Genomic DNA, 21,677 nt, shown 5'->3' with positions numbered 1-21,677 from the left:
TACAGTGTGGATCATTTTGGATACACGTGACTCACCGTTATTTTCAATGTTGCTAATCAAAAACTATGTTCTGGAGTCTTCCAAAATAACCTAGTCTCCATTCGGTATTGACAGTGGAAAGATAATTGCAAATTTGGAGCCGAATAGTCAGAAACTAGTTTTTAAGAAACAAAGGAAAACTTCCTGCTAATGAAAAAAGGTTGGGCACTGTTTTAGGGAGCGTGTTTTGAATTAAGACGACACAACAATCAAATCAAACCAGCAAGATACTTCAATTACTCTTTTCGGTTTCATTTTTTGATGAAAAAGGAATTTTTGACAAAATAAATAAAATGCAAAGAAATATTCAAGAAAAGTTTTTTTTTTTTTTTTTTTTTTGTGTGTGTGTGTGTGTGTGTTAAAACAATTTTATTGAAAATCATTAGTGGAAAACATTTCATTTTCTAAATAAGACTTTTGAAGAAAAAAAAAAAGAGACCTTTTGGTGTTCAATTCAATTGTAAAAATTTATTTTCAACATACAAAATAGATGATTCACAAACTAAAGGTATGAAAGTAATAACAATACGTTTAGAAGATTTTCGATAATAATAACAAATTTAAAATATTTTATAAGCATGGCACACATTGTTTTGATGTGACTAAAAAGTACTAAGTAGTACCTTAAACATAATTTAAGTAGCACGTTAAACTCCTGATTTTCCATGGAATTGGGTGGCATTGGTAACCCCGGATAACCGATTTTGAGGATAATCCATAAAATATTAAAAAAAATTGATAATAGTGTATCTAGTAACTTTAGAAAGATCAACTACACTTGCACGCATTTAAATTATAGCTAAAATAACAACAGTGAATAAAAAATGTATTTAAAGATTAAAAAAGGATCGCTCAGCATTGCAATTGGATTACACATATATGCAAGCAAATGGGGCAAACAGATTAACTGAAACAGATCAAGCTAGGTTTCACCAAAAACACACAGGTGAAGTGAAGGGGGATTTTTTTTTAACAAGACTGGTCCGGTCATTCACACGCACCTAAGTCGTGTAGATCTTGATATCCATATGTAGTGTAGCTTTAAAGTAGTAAGTGGTATGAATTTAAAAACCAAGTTTCAAGAAGTCAAGTTTTGGTGACGATGGAAGGTTTGATTTGGCACTTGTTAAGTTAAAATGTCTGCATTCAGTTAAACATCGACAAAAAAAAAAAAAAATTTTTTTTGAATGTGTGAAATGCTGTGGTTGCGGATTAATCGGGAGTTTACTTTAATAATGTTTACCTACTTCAGGTATAGATGTTAATGACAATGTGATAACACTTGCACTCAATAGAATGCATAAGGCGAATTTTATACATTGCCAGTTGCATATGTATCATGTATCACAGCATCTCTCAGAATCAGGTTACCAAGAATTAGGGAAGAGTTAAGTAAAAGTTTCTAAACAGGCATAAGTTTGTTGCTTTCTCTTGTAAGTGATAATAAACATTCCTTGAAGCAGGTAGAAATTTAGGAAATTCAGAAAAAAAAAAATCTTTTACCACTTTTTTTCTAAAAAAATAAAAATTTGAAAATGGAAGAAAATAAAACACACATGTTTCAAAAAGGATAGGACATATACAATTTTCAAACTCATGTATGAAAAGGTTTCAGATTTGCCATTGTAATCATCAAACTGTACGGATTTTCCCCGAAATCCTAATCACTGAAAAATCCCCTTTCTAGGGAATTTCGTTGTTTCAATGAACATTCGGGAGATATTTACTGCACTAGGGAGCTCGGGAGAAACTAAACAAATCAGGATCGTTGGCAGATATGGCGTGGGAGTGCATCTCCTGTTTTCGATTTCATACTCATTTTTACATATTAGTCAAAATTTGGACTATTTGTGTTGACAGTAAGTTCTGAAGAGTATTGGGTACCCACACTTTATTTGTTGGAAACTCAGCCTTAAATGTGAAGCTTGCATCAGAATTGATGAGTGACAACTGTAACGCTTTATGTTGTCCAATTATGATGTTTAACAATTGTTTTCTTCATACACAATTCAATGCTGTAAATCAATTAAGCCACCTAATCACTAAGATAATGTCCTTTACTTTCTTGTGCTCTTTGTGTATTCTACTGCATGCCAATAAATTTCTACCCCAACTAACCAATGTGATTTGGATTTTGAATATTGTTTTTGAACTCTTCTTTTCTTAGAATTTAAGAAATGTTTATGTATGTATATATATGGTATATTATACAAAACTAACATGCAGAAAAAAAATAATAATAAATAAAAAAAATTGTTGAAGTTTGATGAAAGTTTATGCTATTTTTAAAATATCACATGAAATGATTATAAACTGCGATAACTTCTTACCTATAATTAACATAGCAAAGTACTTTTTAATTCTTTACTTTTGATATTTTGAGCCTTTTTTACCAAAGTCCACGACCAGTTTTGTTCTCTGATGGTTACCAAGTGTAATAATGCAAAAGATTATGACAACATGATTATGATACATATTTACCATGTACCAGAGACATACCCGTATTGATAATGCTATCGTGCATATGTAACCATAGAATCACCTCAGAGCACAACAGTAGGATCGATACCTTGCTATTATTTCTTCGCTTAGATGTCTTGCTCTGTGATGAGGATATATACATATAAGCTGCTGCCAGCTTGGATATTTCAAATGAACATAGTTTTTTTTTTTCAAGCTCCGTTTTCACAGTAGGAAAGCCAGGTGGCCAGCAGGTGACTGGTTAGCGTACTGCACATACCCTTGTTCAAACACTCAGTTACTGTCGTGTCCTGCCATTTCCTGTTGAGCTACAGACACGAAAACATGGCTGTCTCTATCAATTCTCCCGCCAAATGTGAATTGAGAAGTGTTATTCGTTTCTTGCAAGCAGAGGGTAACAGGGCAGCGGAAATTCATCGACGAATAAGTCGTGTATATGGAGAGAACTTAATGAGTGCTGGTGTTGTTCGTAAGTAGTGCCGAAAGTCTAAAGAGGGCAGAACTAATGTGCATGATGAAGAGGGTCTGGAATGCAAGTCTGTGGCTACAGAAGACCTTGTTCAACAAGTCGACAAAGCGGTTAAGGAAAATCGAAGATTCATGATAAGTGAATCATCGATGCAATTTCCAGGAGTTTCAAGATCGTCCCTACATTTTATAGCTATAGAACTGTTGCATTACAGAAAACACTAGTGCTCGCTGGGTCCCAAACACACCGTCAAAAATCACTTTCAATCATTGGCGGCAACGTTCTATGAGGAGGGTATAGAAAAGATTGTGCACAGGTACGACAAATGCCTAAATCCTGAAGGTGATTATGTGGAGAAATAATATGCATTGTACCTTACTTTTGATAATAAAATCTTTTTTGTACATTTTTAATAGCCAAATGGAGCTTGAAAAAAAAAAAAAAAACAACCCTCGTATTTTCTTTTCTTGTTATTGGTAACAAAATATGGTAAATAATTGAAACTATGTTGGCATGATTTACTTAATTGTAAGTGTACTGACAAAACTGGTGCTGCTATTGTTCAATTTTGTTCATATATTCTAGCATATCACCATTTTTAAAAACTGCCAACACATTGAAAAATTTCTATAAGCTTTAAATCACATAGAATACAAATAAATTTTGATAAAGCTTAAAAATTTTAAATTAAAAAATATCAACAATAAATCTACACAATCAAAAAATATCACAATAAAAACTAAAAATATAAAAAAAAAACAATACTTTTAAAAATTGGTTTGAAATTTTAAGTCAAAGATATAAAATATGAAGAAAGATTCCTTGTTTAGAAAATTGCAATACTGATAAAAATCCCCCACCCCCCTTTAAGTATAGTTCCATCCAATTTAGACTTATGATATAAGTCCTGCATCTTTCGCCATTGAGTAAAATATTGACTTTTCATTTTTCAGTAAATTATCTGGGGAATCCATTTCGGCAATTTCTCCTTTGCTCAAAACAATAACTCTGAAAATGTAAAATAAAGAAACAAATATCAGTATACTGGCAAAATAAACTTTGTATAGAAAATAAAAATCTCACAAGTGAAAAACAAAACTTTGAAGAATTATCTAAATGAATTCTTTCAAAATATTACACACAAAAGCAAGAGAAATACACAAAAAATAAATATAATGCATAAGCTATGTATTATATTTATTTTTTGTGTACTTCTTGTTTATGTGCAATAGCTAAGCTAATGCATATAGTTTATAGTTTCTTAGTTGAAACATACGCGTTACTCGATCATCGGCTATCTTTACTAATAATAAAGCTGAAAGTCTTTCTGTCAGGATCTCTCTCTCTGTCCGGATCTCTGCCTGTCAGGATCTCTGTGATGCACATAGCGCCTAGATCGCTTCGCCGATTTTCATGAAATTTGGCACAAAGTTAGTTTGTAGCATGGGGGTTTGCACCTCGAAGCGATTTTTCGAAAATTCGATGTGGTTCTTTTTCTATTTCAATTTTAAGAACAAAATATCATAAGATGGATGAGCAAATTACGAAATTACTATAATGTGGAACCGTAACATGGGCACAAGCCAATTGGCGAAATACGAAATTATGATAACCTGGAACCATAACATGGGTACATGCACTGCCGTCTCGACTCAAGGCCACGCTTCTGAAAGCGGAAGGGGCGACTACGTCATCAGGAGGGGGCGAGTTTTTTCCATTCGCGGTTCACGACCCGAAGCAAATATCTTCCAGTGCACGTTGTTTTGTAGGCTGTTGGACCGGCAGTGTGAACCAACTCGATGCTGTGATAGTAAAGGAACTCAATAGGTAAGAATCAACATATCTTTCTGTATTCTTATTGCAGATTTAAAAGATAGTAAAAGAAATGTGAAGGGAATGTTCTGAATTTGATTTATAGGCATGTTTTCCCGAGCCAAATGCCGTAACAGCTAACCCTAACGCGAATCGTAACGTCTGTATGTATTTAAACGATAGCAACGCTATGTTTTTAAAGTACTATACTTCTTTGAGAATACATTTTATTTAGTTACTGCTAGTAAAATTTCAGGAATATATTGTATCATTACCTTTGCATCGTGTAAAAATAGTTTGTATGACTTTGCAAATGTTTTGCTTTACAGCGTGAAAAATATTTCTTACCACGAAATTTCCTTACATTCTTGTACTTCGATTTATTTAACTTTAATCCAGTTTAAATTAGTTTGAGATTTTGTCGCCTTTAAAGGGTATTGCATATTTTTGAGAGGAAATTCTACACTTTACTGTCCCTTAAAATATATTGCATGCTTATACAAATAAATTTCTTTTTTTCCCTTTAAATTTAAAATAGTATTGATTTCTTTATGACATAACTTCTCTAATTGTAGTGGTTGTTTTTCTCAATTAGGATATGCCTAGCAAATGCAGTGTTCCACTCTGTCAAGGAAATTATGACGCAAATACAAAAGTTACAGTCTTCAAATTTCCAGTTGATGAAACGCAAAAAATCAATTTGGATTAATAAAATATCAAGGGAGAATTTTACGCCAACTAAAAACTCTCGAGTAAGTAAATTTTGTTGCATACTATGTGTAATATATGAGTGATTTTGAAAATAAGACTTTTTTAGAAATAAAATCTTAAAATATTATTTTTAGTAAAAGTTAGGAAAAAAGGATTTGCTAATAAAGTGTATTAAAATTTTATTTGTTGCAAGCAGAGCTAAATATTAAATTTTCACTCAAAAAAAAAAGACATTAGTTTTTTTGTGAGTCATTTATCATTGGCATGCAGTGGCGCCGACTCCATGGGGCCTGAGGGGGCCCGAGCCCCCTCAAAAATATTTTTGAGGGGGCAGAGCCCCCCAATAAATCAAGAAAAGTATTAGTTATATTATGTTTTCTAAACTCATAAATTTATCGTTTATTTTCCTTGTTTGAAGATAGTTTACCTTGTAAAATACATTCAGTAATGAGTTAAAACAAATAATTGTTACGGCAGGTTAAGTGGTAAGCAGATAGTGTGAATAATAATGGTGTCATAGTGCTGCAAACATACTTAGAATTTGTCCTAGTGCGCGAACTTACGGGTCAAATCTGTTGCCAGTGTGCAGCGCCGTGGCGAGCTCATCTAAGTGTTGCTGATCTGGAAACAGGGGTGCCCACAAGGGGGGATTATGGCGCAAGTTGCGCCATCAAAATTTTTGGGGGGGATTTTTTTTCCAAAACTTTTTTTTTCTTTAGAACATGAAATTTTTGAATTTTGGAAAGAAAAAATATTTAAACTTATTCAGCAAGAAATAGATGCATTAATAACACTTTTTTCACGTACTCTTCAGGGCCGTCGCCAAGAGGGGGGTGCTACACCTCCCAGTTTTTCAGACACCAATTTCATTTAAGCGATGTAAACGAACGAAGAGAAAGGGAAACTCTTTGTTGTTTTAAAAAAATAAAATAGTAATTATAAATGAACAATTGAAACAATAGTGACAAAAAGTATTTTTTAGTAAAATTTGAATTGAAAATGTAATCTTAAAATACAATTGATCCATGATTCTCTTTTATTAAGAGTCGTCAAAATGTACGCTTCAAACATTTCTATTAACCAAAAAAAAATATTCAGTATAGTACACTCTTCACTAGGCCGCAGAATGGGTATGTCTGCCTAGTCGGAAACTATGGGCTCGGCTCAAATTAAATCATTGTGCATAGAGTAAAGTTAGCATAATGGGAGGGAGGAAAGGCGGCAAAACTAACATGGTGCACGCCTTGTCTCTCGGCGGTCCTGGTTATACAAAACTGTGCTTCATGACTCTTCAGTTAAAAAAAAATAAAAAAAACATAAATAAATAGGACAGCTTCATTAGAACAGCCCATAGGATAGGGTTCGCCAAAACATTCCTATGCGGTTTTTTTTCTTTCTTTTTTTTTTATGAAAAATATTGTACTGAAGATCATTGCTAAGTGGAGAAAAATGTATGGGTCGCCGAAATAAATTTGAAATAAAGAGAAAAAAAAAGTAACAGTTAAATGCAAAGAGAGATTCAATGTAATGTAATGAATACTCACACCAAAAGTTCTAAATTTTTGAATGTAAAAATCGTAAGTAAATCACAGCTTAATCAAGAGATGCAGGAGGCATATTTAAAATAAAATGAAGTGGAATAGAGACTTAAGGTATCGCAGAAAATTACCACATCTTTTCAAAACGTTAAAAGTCCTTTTTCCAAGGCCGCAAACGCTTTTATTGCAAGAAAGCAAAAATATTAGGGGGGAAATTGAAAGTTTTATTATGGAAAATCCAAGCAAATAATCGTGTTTGGCAAAGGAAAATTGGAAGAAAATATTACCACAATATGTTTATCAGTAACTAAAATTGACAATGAAGATAGAAGGGACGTAGCCAAACTGTAAGGAAGAATGGGGAACTCCAAACCCTTCTTTTTACGTCCCCAAAGCTGGCCTGGAATTGAGTTTTTAAAATTTAGGTTTTGAAAAAATTCCGGAAAAATGTTTTCAAACCCCATCTTTTAGCCGAACGTTATTAAAGATGGACTACACCTGAGTATTTAGAACTGCAATTTCAAAAAACCATGAGAGTGCTCCCAACGTAACCTCCGAGAAACGCCCTCTCAATTAATCATTCATCCTCATTCAAGGTCGAATAATTTCATCTTTTGAACTTTAATTTAAAAAAAAACTGTCTGAGCTGTACTAAAACTGTCGTTTTCCAAATATTACGGAAGATCCTCAAAAATTTCATTGTTAAGGATTCAATTTAGAAAATCTTTCGGGGGACAGATCTCCAAAACCTTCTACCCCTCTAACAGTATTAACAAATCGTCTACGATTGTTTTAATTGATTTTCAAATTTGAAAATTTGTCAGGGGAGGATTCCGAATCTCTCCACCCATTAACATTAACAAAAATCTTCAACTGCAGTTTCTACGGATCGAAATTTTTTTTGAGAGAATACCTCTCTTTCTCTCTCTCTCCAACATCATCGAAAAATGTCTTAAATTTCGCTTTTAGTGCTTCAATTACGAAACAATTCTGGTCGTGAACCCCTTCAAAACTCTCCCCCCCCCCCTTCATCGAAGGTTGGCTTAAATTACGTTTTCGGAGTTTTGATTTCAAGAAACTGACGGTGCACTAAATTTTAATAAAAAAAGTCTACAATCGCGTTTTTAAGACTTCAAAATTTAAAAAGTTTCGATGGGGTGGGAAGCCGCATCTCTCATCCCCCTCAATATCACCATAGATCGTCTAAAATTGCATTTTTCGATCTATAATTTTCAAATTTTTCTCGGGGGAGAACCCCCGGACCCCCCTTTACATGTCAAAATCAGAAATAATTCACAAATGGGAATGCGTGCTCTTGAAGTTTGCATTTTGAAAAATCATATAACGATGACCCTGAGTCTCTTCCTCCCTCAACATTCAATTTCAAATTCTCGAGAGAGAGCCCCTAGACCCCCTCTTCTAAACATAATTAAATATAACGCACGATTGTATTGGGAACTTAAATTTGGAACAATTATCGGGAGAGGCTATCCTGGAACTCCTCTCCCATTCCTCCCAAATTTAAAATATAGTTTAAAACTGCGTTTTTATATCTTCAAATTGCGATAGGAATATCGCATTTCTATTGATAATTGTTTCAAATTGCAAATATCAATAGGATTTATATTACTAGTACTAAGGTCTAGTAATATGACTATCCCTGCTAAACCAGAAGTCAAATCTTTTCTCTCTCTCTCTCTGCACATTCGAACTTGCGTTTGAAAAAAGGGACCCCCAAAAGCGTACCCCCCCCCCCCCAAGTTTTTTGAAATAGCAACGGCCCTGGTACGCTTTCCAAAATTTCATGATTGTGTCTCTTTTTCAATGAAAGAAGCATCACAGACGGCATGGAATTGGTGTCCATTTCAAAGCTGGATCAGAAGATTTGATTTCTTTTTAATATCTTATAAATTTTCTGGAAGTAGCACAATTCTGCATGATGAATACGTGTGACAGTGATGAGAGGGAGAGAGGTCAAAAATGTTTTATTGTTTGTAATAATTCTGACCATTATGCTCCAGTCTTTCATTGATTCATTTGCACCTTGACAATCGTTGAGAACTAGTTTTGAAGTCTCTCCAATAACATATTATTTATCCCTCCAATCGACAGTTAATATATGTTCTCCATTAACTAGCTTAAGCTTATGAAGAATTTTTCATTTTACTTTACTCCCATCTTCTCTACCATTTTTAAACTGATTGTTTCAATTTATCATTAGATGATTTTTATTAAAACTTTCACTGATGTTGGTTTTTGCTGATGGAAGTAGAACAGTCTGTTCTTTAGGTGTTTAAATTATTTTTCGTAAATCTTATTTACTTTCTTCCAAATCTGATATGTATAGAAGGATATTTGATTCGATAAAATTCTCGAGTTCTGATTTTCGATGTGTGCAGAGTAGCTGAATCCCTTTTTGAGGATTTCCGAAAAATATCTGTTATGGTGTGTGTGATTCATCTTTTTTTGGCTATGCGACTTCAATTTTGGAAAACTTCCAGGACAGCGCCCCCACTGTAACGCCAGAATGACACCCTCTTTATCGTCAAGATTCATCTAAAACTGCGTTTTAGTAATGCAGTTTCGAAACATTTATAGAAGAAAGACCCTGATTCCCCCTTTTCCTTAACACAATCAAAGACAAGCCTAGAATTACGTTTTTGGAGTATCGATTTCGAAAAATTGCCGGGGGAATGGCATCGAAATTCACCTTCCACTAACATTATCAAGATATATCAAAACTGCGTTTCTAAAGCTACCTGTTCGAAACTTTAAATTGAGCACCCCTCTTCCTCACTTTCGTCAACATTATTAAAAAGTCGTCTTAAATTTGGTTTTTAGGGCTTCAATAGAGAAAATTCCGGGAGAGCTTTAGAAAATTCTTTTTCTTAACGTCAAGATCGGCTACAATTGCGATTTTAGAACTTCAATTTCAGAAAACTGCTTGTCCCCCAACCATATATAGCATTTTTAAGACTTTAATTTTGAAATTTTTCCAGGGGCTAGCCCTAGGATCTCTTCTTTCCTTAACATTACCACAGATAATCTAAAACTGCGTTTTTAGAACTACAATTTTGAAAACAAAGGAAAGCCCTCCTTAACACAACGGTAGACAATTTACAATTGCGCTTTTAACGTTTCAATATTGAATAATTTCCGGGAAGCGGCCACCAAACCTTTCATTCTCCTAACATCACTAGTGATCGTGTAAAACTGTGGTTTTAAAAATACAATTTCAAAAATTTTCCGGGGGAGAAACTCCCCTATCTAATTGACAATAATTTCCGTTTCACGGTTCATGTTGTATACATCTAGTAATGACTCCCTCCCAAGCCAGAAAGTTGTCTCTGTAATTATTCATACGTTTGGGGGGAAAAAAAGGTGTAGCAAAATTCACGGGTACCCAAAACTTGTTTACTCAAGGTCCACGTTTTAAAATTAGGAAAGGCAAGGCGGGTCAACAATTCAACAGCATTTCAGTTCGAATAGTATTTTTAGCGCTACCCCCCCCCCTCGTGAATTTGACTGGAAATTAAACATTCTAAAAACTGTTATGTGTAACCCAATTCGAAAGCGAGAAATTTTTTGGGGGGGAATTTGCCCCATTGAGCTTGGGGGGGATGGGCACCCCTGTCTGGAAAAAATATATGAGGGTTTGATTTGTATATTAAATGGGAGGCGTGATAGTTTTGAATACTTTTGGGAATTGTGTTTAAAAGAAAAACCTTCACAAAATGATGATCCTTCGCTTCCTCGGTACCGACGTATGCCAAAGAAGTATGAAAGCAACGAAGCCATCTCAGAACACGCTTTCAAAATCCCAAAGGAGGACTACAAGGCACTTTATATTGAGGTTTGTGAACCTGTGCAATCTTGCATTATTGGGCGGTTTACATCACACAGATCATTGCAGTTGAACAAGAGTGCTTGCTTTTATGAAACAAAGGTGAAACAAATTTTGAAAAATTGACTGAGTTTTCAAAAATAACCTAGACATTGGGAGACTGCGTTTACGCTTGAATATATTAGCCGGTATAACTAATGAAAAAACAACTGGTCTTTAAAAAAACATGCGTACATTAAATTACCTTTTTACGAAAATACTCTGCGAGTTTATATTTATTTTTTCAAAGCCAAAAAATATGTGCCAGGCTTGTCGAGTTTTCGGGGTTCTTATGTTGATTATATGATTTTAAAATGCTTAAAAAAACTTTAAAACTCACTATTTTTCTTCTCAAATTTAGAAAATTTCCCCCGGTTTACCCCCCACCCCACCCATTATTTCAAATGTCGGCGTCTCCTTCCATTCAAGTCTGGTGTCCTTCCTACCTTATAATATCAACGCCTAGCTACGGCACTGCACGGCTCCCCATAAAATAGCACAAAAAAATCTCTTACTAAGACAAGTGATATGATTTAAAAGTTGAACCAGAAAATTTGTAAACCAATTTTTATATTTTTTTACTTCGAAAACACGGTGTCACATACTGTTTGTTTGTTGAAATTATACACACCAGAAAATATGGCATTTTCAATGTACAAAAATCAGATCTTTATTTGGGGTGGGGGGACCTCCGAGGGATTACATAAACCCCTAAACCTCTATTGATGTCCGGCCCCCTCCCCAATAATTTTTGCAAGTCGGCGCCCCTGTTGGCATGGACAGGAAAATCCATGCTAATTAAATTGGAACCTAAATGAAATTAAAGACCACAAAGTATTTGCACAGAAAATTTCTTTCAACGGTATTTGAACATACCAAAGTTACATGCAAATCAATAAAGTAAAAAATTTTAATTACAAAATTATAATGAAAATTGTTATTCATGTTTATTACATAGGAAAATTCCATGCTGGTGACGAATATGAGCTTAAATGAAATTAAAAACCATACAAATAATGCAACACAAAATTCTTTTCTACGGCATTTAAAGATACCATAGTTATATGCAAATCAGTAGACTTAAAAATTTTAATTACAAATTTATCATGAAAATTATAATCCATTATAATGACATAGAATTGATGTAATTTTTGTTATTGTTTGTAAAATAAATTTAGGAATAATAACCAGCTGTTAAAGCATGAAATTGCTTTCAAAATTAAATCTAGGGGACAAACTTTAGTTCCTTTGCTAAAAATAATTTTATTTTTAAAAATAAGCTTTTGTGGTAAATAATCTCTGATTTCATTTAAATACAAACTGACACCTTTTTATTCTTAAATATCATTCTAGTACTTCAAAACTGTTCTGCTGGGGACATCCATGCTCATGGACATTTGAAATTTTTATTATGTTGTTTTAAAATGTTTTAATTGAAAAGAATAATTTTTTGTTCAAGGGAAGAACAATAACAAATCAAACATATCTGGAGTTAAAATATTTAAATATTTTTAAAAACAATGTGTCAAATAATTCTTTTTTTTTTTCACAAATGGTTATGTATTACTGATGTTTTGTACGAAATAAAAATGTAGTCTTGAATTTTTGTTTTTATTTTAACCTACAAAAGGTATCTAGCATATTCACACGAAGAAAAATCAGAATGATTTTGCACTTTAAATCAAGAAGCTTTGAATCTTTCATTCCACTGTCTTCTAATTATTAAGAAAGATTCATGAAAACAAAAGTTTGATGTTGTATCATTTAAAATATTTTATAACATTATTTAAAGAGTTAAAGGGAAATACTTGTACAACTAATAAGCATCAAAATGTTTGAATTATTTTTACTTCTACCACAATATTTTTTTTTGAAAACATTTAACATTGAAATATTTCCAAAATTAATTTAAGAATAGTTTTATATAATTTAAGAAAGAAAACAAAACAGTGAAGTTATGTAGAAAAGTTACATCTAGCGCTCAATACTTCTCGCGAGTTGACTATCGTTCGCCCCTTGGTGATGACGTCACAGACCAGCCGTGCGGCCTTGACTCGAGACGGCAGTGGTACATGCCAATTGGCGAGAAAATTCACCACACATTATTTGTAAATATACAGGCGAACCAAAAGACCTTTTAATTTTTCTATTACGGGCAAAGCCGTGCAGGTACCACTAGTTATATATATATTAGGGGTGCGACATCGATATCGATGTTTTGGAAACATAGTTGTTTTTGTTAAAACATCGATGTTTTTAACATCAATGTTTTACTTGCGATGTTTTTAGACTATCGATGTTTTAGTTTCGATGTTTTTCGATGCTGAAGTTTTTGCATTTTAATTGAAAATTATTATAGAATTTGCTCCATTTTTTTCACTAGGTAATTAACTTTACTTATGGAGTTGCCAAAAAAAAAAAATCATTTTTTCGCACCCGTTTTATAAGCACAATTTTTCATTGCAGAGAATGATTTTTGGGAAGATCACTACAAGATAGTAGAAGATTAACTAGAGAGTGAAGAAGAGATCAAAGCTATTGGAAGAACCTGATACTGGTAATCTGGTGCCAGAACTTGCAGTCTATTTCAAGGCTCCAGTTCTTAAACTAAAGGAAAATCCTATACGTATTTGATAGTGATGGTAACTTCTGTTCCATCGGAAAGAGATGTTTCTCTGACTGGTGGGATAGTCTGAAAAAAGAGAAATGCCCTTCTTGGGGGACAAAGTAAAGAAACTTCTTTTTATCCAAATTGTCAACACCAGTATTCGGGATTACTTATCAAATTTCCCTCAACAAGTCGTCCCTCTATTTCTTGCAATTTGTGTTTAATTATTAATTAACAGTACAACGCATATTTCTTACTCTTAAAAATAATTGTTAGAGTTAATTTTGTACTTTAAAAATAATTAGCATAGCTTTTTCTCATCATTCAACTGACGGTAAGTGCTATGATACATTTTTTCTTAGATTCTTTTTTGATGTAAATTTATTTTTAGTTTAATTCAGTTTGAAAATATTTCCTTATTACTGTAACTAATTTGTATTAACCAGTGCTTGTCTTATTATCAATTTTTGTCTTACTATAATATCAAGATGTTGTGAAATTATCCTTATTAAATTATACTCATGAGTTGCGGTTCAGTATTTTCAATATATTAGTCGGGTACGTATTCTTTTGTATTGATTAAATTAGTGTAGTATATTCAAAAATGTATGTTATACATTGATAAAAAGATCGATGTTTTAAAACATCGATGTTTTTTTGGTCAATGTATCAATACCATCGATGTTTTAATTTCTAACATCGATGTTTTGAAACATCGATGTTTTGCCATCGATGTCGCACCTCTAATATATATATATGAGGATACTGAATTAACACACTGCATACATCAGCTAAAGTACCTCTGAAGAAGGGACACCTCTATTTAAGGGACAAAATATCCAGTCCCATTAGTGATCCTTATTGAGAGGTTCAACTGTATATTAATTTGATCATTTTTAATAATGAGCAAAATTAATATGATTCATACACATCATTTTTATATTGCAAATATCGTACTTCGAAAAATAAATATTAAAAACATCATATTTTCAAAATAAATATCGGATATATATCAGCGAAGCCTGATAAGGGAAGTGACAACTTTTATCAAAAATCAATGAGAAATGGGATTTAAAAATTAAGAAAAATGTCAAACTCTCATTTCATTTGTAAACAATTCCATGGCTATCCAAAAGTGTCCTTCAACAAAAAATAAAAATGCAGATTTGTGGTTTGAAGAATATTACGAAAAAGAAATTTTGAGGAAATATAAAGGTTTTGGAAGAAATTGGATTAGTATCTCTAAAACTTTACATGAATATAGTCAATACAGATATTGTCGCTCAGAGCAACAGTAAGACATCTAACTCCAAGAACAACAAGATATCCTACTGTTTCCCTTAGGCGATGATATGCATTTCACTAGTTCAAAGAAGCATTGATTTTAAGTACACACTGCATTCTGTTGTGGCTAAAATACATGCAAACTTGATCCAAAATATCTTGATTTCTAATAATATAACAATTCAACCAGGTCTTTTTTTTTATAGACTTACTTGTCATAATCCAAGATTGTATTCAGCCTGTGAGCAATTGTTAATACTGTGCAATCTCTAAATTCGGTGCGAATGGTGGATTGTATCAGGTCGTCAGTTTCAACATCAACAGCTGCTGTAGCTTCATCAAGTACAAGTACTTTTGATTTTCTAAGTAAAGCTCTAGCTAAACAAACTAACTGTCTTTGACCAACACTGGAAAAAAGGCACGTATATCATTACAAACAATGTAAACAATGATTAAATCATCTTTTATTTTCTTTTATCACGACAAAACCAGTCACCCTATTATTACGCTATTTTTATTTTAGCATTATTTATGAAGAATAGAAAGGAGCAATCATACCTTAAAAAAATAAGTGCAAATCCACTAAAAATATCTAGAAATGAGTGATTAATCTATACATATGCACAACAGCAAAATGGCTTTGCTCCTTCTTCCTGATAAACAATGCCTCGGATTTTGTTCAAGTTTTTTTACCAAACATAATTATGCTTAATTTAGCTTTATATATTTTTTTGCTACATCTTTTTTTTCATTGATGTCATTGAGTATTATCAATTTTAATTCCAATGAATTTATGATTGTACAGTTCAGCTCAAGATTCTTTGTGCTTGGCCTTGGACAAGTCCACCTCAAAAGAGGTTGAAAAGATGATAAGAATGGGTTGCATTTATCAAACTTTGGCAAAAAAAAAAGTTTTTCTTGTGAAACGTCATTGTTTGTTCACAATCAAAATAAATTTCAAAAGAAAGTTTGCCAAACTTCCTGATAAACAGCATACTGCAGAAGTCTTGATTTTTTTTTATTGACCTCCACATTTTTGAAATTTGATGCTTTTTGATACTTCTATCAAGTAACATGAACAGGGGCGTAGCTAAGGGGGGGGGGGGTTTTGGGGACAAACCCCCCCCCCCCCCCCGAAAAGTTAGTCTCAAAAAAAAAAGAGAAAAAGAAAAGAGAAGAGAAAGAAAAAAAAGAAGAAAAGGGAAAAATTCCAAGCGTTTATATGTATAAGAAGTAACCCCCCCCCCCCCCGAAAGTCGGGTCTAGCTACGCCACTGAACATGAATACTGAAAAACACTATAGTCTTTCAGTAGGCTGAGTATTGCTCAAGGCCAGATTGTTTAGAACAATATATAAGCCTATTTTTGAAGTTAGACCTATTAGACATAAAGCTAAATAGTATAAAGCAGGGGAAATCAACAAATGAGTAGAGCACCAAGAACTAAGGTAATTTTGAATGACAATGAATGGAATATGAAATAATCATCATTTGTAGCAAGATTACAACAAATTCAGTGCAGAAAATTTTTAGAAGAATAACTACTTACAAAATTTGCAACATACTCGAATGCATTTCGATACTTATAGAAGCATAAATTTCAAGTCATGCATTCTGATGTGGCCAAAATACATATGAAATTGACACAAAATATCTAGTACTTCTATGACATAGTATCTGATGAGTGAGCACAACGAGACTTGGAGACTAAGTTCTTAAAATATACAGTAGACCCTCGTTATATGCTGGTTTATTTTACCCGGTTTAAGATTTGACACCATTATTTTATTTTAAGCGGATAAAATTTGATTTTTACGTAGATGCGGCATTGCAAGTGGGTAAAAATTTCACCTCTTTTAAAATCCAAATTCCTAAGATTGCAGATAACCCGCAATAAACTGCTTTTTGGAGTTATAATAAACAAGCTTGGACCACTAGAGACATTTTCTGCCAGCGCAGGGCCGCGCCAATCATATCTTTTGAGTGCCTTTATGCAGTGGCGTTCGGGGAAAATATAGTTAACATTTATAATCAGGTTTTGTAGACAAATATATGATGGGAAAAACTGCGTTTGGCATTTAATTAATCGTCTTAATCCTTCTAAGAATTTGGACCAACAATGAAGGTTTTGGCAATGCGTTTTACTTTTTTCGTGAACTGTCAAGTGTTCACTTAGATGATTCCAGTCATTAAACCCAGATAGCCAGAAGTACTTAAGTTTACATTACTACTATCACTAAATACTTTACAACAAAAACAGAAAACAATATTTTTTTTCGCAAAATATATTAACCAATCTCTTTTCACTTTTTCATTGTTTGGCAAGATCCGACAAAAGTATGATTCAGAAAATTTACGTCCGCTTTTGTCTTTTGGATAATTGAAATTGGAAACAAGGTTTTGGTAATATCTCAGGCCATTTTCTATTAAGACTTGTACTTGGGATGGTAATAATGGATTTGGCTATAGCCCAGGATCATCAGGGACAGGCAAAAACGTATCGTTTGAAGAAATATTCAACTAGACAGTTATTTCTTCGCATGTTTCAACTGTATTGGAAGGTAACTCCGGAATCAAAAGTGTTTCTAACTCATTCTGATTGTTTAGTTCCTTGGTACTTCCAATGGTAACTTAGACGTTGATGTGCTACAACCACTAGAAGTATTAGTTTGGATATCCTCAGGTTTTTGGAGAAACTGATCAATTTTAAAGTTATGTTTTTTTTAGGTCCTCTTCTCGTTGTTTCTTTTCTTCAGTAAAATTTTGGTTACCAGACAGTTTTTTTTTTTTGGTTTTTCATCTGGGAAAGGAATAAATGAAAGGGAAAAGAAAAATAGAGCAAATAACTATTACAAGAACGGCTGAATAACATTTTTTTATCCACTCAGAAAGTCACTGCTTGAAATTTTTAACATTAATTCTGAAAGACTGAGTATCGTTACTAGCTCTAGTGTCATCCACTATGGTTATTTGTAATGTTCCCTCCCTAAAAACTGTGCACTTCCCCCAAATGTCGATTTCAAACTCTTTCATACATAACATTTTAATTTCATTCTTTTCAAAATGATTATTAACAATTTTTGCTTTATTATGAACGCAGTGCACTTAATGAAATATCCCGAAATATTTACTTCGTTGTAAGCGTTAAACTATGAAGAATCTTCAATTTTACAAGCTCAAACCAAAATAGATTTTTTTACAAATGATTTTTATCGATCCACCTAAAGATAATTTCTTGATCTTCCATTCATACATTAGTTTATTTTTTATTCAAAAAAAAAAAAAAAAACATTTAAAATGTGTGTGAAACCAGAGCTGTGTATTTTCCGCGGATGGAAAAATTTACGCAATAAAAAGACAAAAATTTTTCAGTTATTTTAAAAACTGCTTCAGGGAATTTTTAGGGAGAATTTCCCCCCCTCTTTTTCCGTTAGGGCTAAAATCGGTATATGACAAACTTTTATTTTAGAATACAGTGTACATTTTTATTTCATATATTGAAGTTTTTACGAGTTCAGTAACTTCACTAATATGCTATTGCATTTTGGAAAGAGAAAATACTTGGAGTGTTAAAGTTTAACATCACTCTAAATATCTCTCTAAACTCTAATTGATGAATAATTAATTAAACATGAATGTCTGTCAAAACATGACACTAGGTTACTGTTTATATTTCTGAAATGACGGGCAGTAATGTAGAGGATATTCCACCTTAAACCCTAAAACTGAAATTATTTCCGGTAAAACCAACATTTATAAAATACGGAACCGTTAAAAAGTCATTGAATTTGAAATCTAAAACAAATACATTATCTTTCCATAGCTATAGTGCCTAGAAAGAGTAGCGTGCTGATCGACGGGGAAAAAGTGAGGTCAGATCTGAGGAAAACCCAGATGGCGCTGCGCTCGAGGAGTACGCTATGCTCCTCAATCAGACTCGTTTTAAATCAGCGATTGCATGCTCATTTCACAGTTTAAAAGCCCTGTTTTTTGGATTGAACTTATTTCTACGCAAAAGACAAATTCTGTAATAAGTGCTATTTGTTACATGGGTGTTCATTTATTTTTTGAAGAACATAAAATTACCTTATGCTAATTTATCTTCAATGAAAATAATAGACTATAAGGGGCGATTCATTAAATACGTAAGGGTGCCGAGGGGGAGGGGGGTTGGAAAAGCCTCTACGTACCTTTGGGGGGGGGGGGGTCAAACTCATTCTTACGTAATATTATCCAAGTCGGCATTTCACATTAGAAATTGCGTGGTCAACAAGTGATTTGGCAGAGATTATGTTCCATTTGCGTATGGAAGGTAAGAAATGTGTTAGGATAAGATGTTTTTTTATTTGTTTTACAAAGAATGAATAGTGTAAAATATAATAAAGGAATCGCATTATGTATGGTATGTTTTATTTTTAATTAATATTACATCAAAAAAAAATGTCTTTAGAACCTGTCAGCAAACGGTTTTGTTGTCGATAATTATCGAAATAGAAGTGTTTTTGAATCTGACGTTATCGTCAAAAAAAAATATTTATGTATTTTTATCTTTTATCTCATATGTAAAATAGCGAAAGAAATGTATCCTTAAAAACTAAAAACAAATGGGGAACCTAATCGTCCCTCTCCTTTGTCTAACATTGCTTATGATAGCTTTAAAATGTTCTTTTAAAAGGAAGCGCAGCTTCTGAATCTCCCTACCCTTAATCAGGAAACAACATGACAGGGTTATAATTAAAAAATCTAAATAAGTAGCGATCGAAAGAACATTGTGATACATGTTTTAGGATGCAAAAAATATTTTCCTGTAGTCGATATATGAGATTTTAAAGCCTATGGGAATTTTGAGAAAAGCGAGTCTCGTTGTTCCAAATTAAGCGAGTTTCGATGGGGACAGACATCTTTCTCACGCTCTGTAGATATGGATGTCCTGCCACATGCAGACAAGGAAATAGTCTATGAGAAATTGGTACCTTCAATCCCTCGCCAAGTGTTTAAATTTGCCACTTTTCTTAAAATTTCGGGAGACTTAAATACCTTATAACGGGGGACGATAACAAAAATAATTATCAATTTCCTACAGGATTTTAAAAGGCTGAAATTAAAAAAAAAATTTTTTTTTTAAATATAACTTACTTGCTCGTTGATTCCATTTGTCCGAAAATCGAATAGTCGGTCGCTAACAGTTACCAGGCGTAGTGTTGCTGGAGATTTCCAACCTATTCTCCAGACCTATAAACTGTAGAAGTGGTGCTACCATATATCGAGCCCAAGTCGGGCTCTTCTCCATTTAGGGGCCTCATTGACTCAGGAGTCGCTCCTTTCTGCTTTAAACTCATGCTGGTTACATGAATGGGGCTTGAGTCTCCCAAGTGGCATTAAAAACAACAACAAACTGCACCCTAAGCCATCTCGATTGATAATACATTTGCCTTAAGATATAAGTATCAAATTTTCAGTCAATTGTGTAAAATTTTGTTTTGGAAACATCCTTGTCTTTGTGTCTATTTCAATAATGATCTTTTTATCGTCAATATTATTTTCCACATAATTTTCATTATATACAAAAACTACAATATTTAGAGATTTTTTAAATTTCATACAAACCCAATATTCGTTAGCAAATTAATATGAACAATTTCATTTATAATAGATTTATACGTGGTTATTTCAGTTTCATCTGCGGAAAGATCAAGTTTTATTTTATTCAAACAGGGAACATTTTTCTTAACTGCATAATTCCTGATGGACCTTTTCTTTGGTAATTTTTTAGTAAAGTATGTTGGCAGACTTGGGAAAATTGTCGGAATCGCCTCATCTTTCAAAAAAGTTTTTACCCGAGGAATCAAAACTTCCTCACCATTTATAATATGCTTAAAATAGATTTCAATAAAATGTTTTTCGAAATGCAGAGCACAAATTGAGCAATATTTATCAAAAACTTTATCTAACCTAGGAATTAACGAGTTCCACTTTAGTTTTTCTTCATCTGCTGGAGCTTTAAAAAGCATAACTTTTTCCTTGCATGTTTTGTACCCACTTTTGCACCCTGGTACGAAACAAGATGAAGCTTTATTTCTTCCAATGTTCAACTTTGATGCCTCCATTAAAAGCCTTAAATGCTGTTTCATGAAATATTCACGAAATAAAAGTAAAAAAGAAAAATGCTTAACTAAATTGTAACAAAATCCCGCGTCTACTAACGTAAACACCGCGAAATTGAACATACACCTCAACCGCACTGCCATCTAGCGGTTTTCATACAATTTGTCTTCAAGAATCGTGGGGAAAAAAGCGCCGGTCGGCACACTACTTTTTCTAGGCACTATACCATAGCTCTTTTTTTAATTTGATACACAAATAACAGATTCAAAGGGGAGAAGGGCAGAATCGAGTTATTATTGGCAAGTTGTTACTTTTCTGAACTAAAAAGTTAGTCAAGTTATAATCCACAATATATAAATATTACGCACAGGTCAATAATATGAAAATATGCTCACCGTATGATAACACAAAGCAGGGGAAATCACAAAGACTAATTGCAAAAATTATAGCACAACATATTCATTGCAAGAACCAGAATGGAGAAATGCAAATTTGTTGCGCCTCATACGCTCAATCTAATGCAAGATACTCCATGACTCAATCTTATGTTCTACGCAGACTTACCAAAAAAGCATTCACGGCTCCACATTAGGAAGAAAAATGCTATTGTATGCATTAATTAGCATCACATTTTTTTCAGTGCAAAGTGCAATACATTACGCTTTTGCATAGCATGTTTAGACACAACAAGGCAATATTTTTTTCTTGTTAGATAGGCTGCGAGATGGATCGCTTGTTTCACTGAACA

The 21,677-nt window shown here is 33.2% G+C and overlaps 1 protein-coding gene across 1 annotated transcript in view; it reads right to left on the bottom strand.

Annotated features, from left to right (window-relative positions):
- Window positions 1-492: 492 nt before the first annotated feature.
- Window positions 493-21,677, bottom strand: part of LOC129226938 (multidrug resistance-associated protein 1-like) — a 111,634-nt gene continuing 90,449 nt past the window's right edge. The window contains exons 26-27 of the mRNA XM_054861566.1: window positions 15,038-15,232; window positions 493-3,997 (exon numbers count right to left, since the gene is read on the bottom strand). Coding sequence (XP_054717541.1) covers window positions 3,883-3,997; window positions 15,038-15,232 — 310 coding nt within the window. The 3' untranslated portion in view covers window positions 493-3,882. The remainder of the gene's footprint in view (window positions 3,998-15,037; window positions 15,233-21,677) is intronic.

This window comes from Uloborus diversus, chromosome 7 (genome assembly GCF_026930045.1).
Source record: "Uloborus diversus isolate 005 chromosome 7, Udiv.v.3.1, whole genome shotgun sequence".
NCBI lineage: Eukaryota > Metazoa > Arthropoda > Arachnida > Araneae > Uloboridae > Uloborus > Uloborus diversus.
This window is presented reverse-complemented; position numbering and strand designations above follow the sequence as displayed.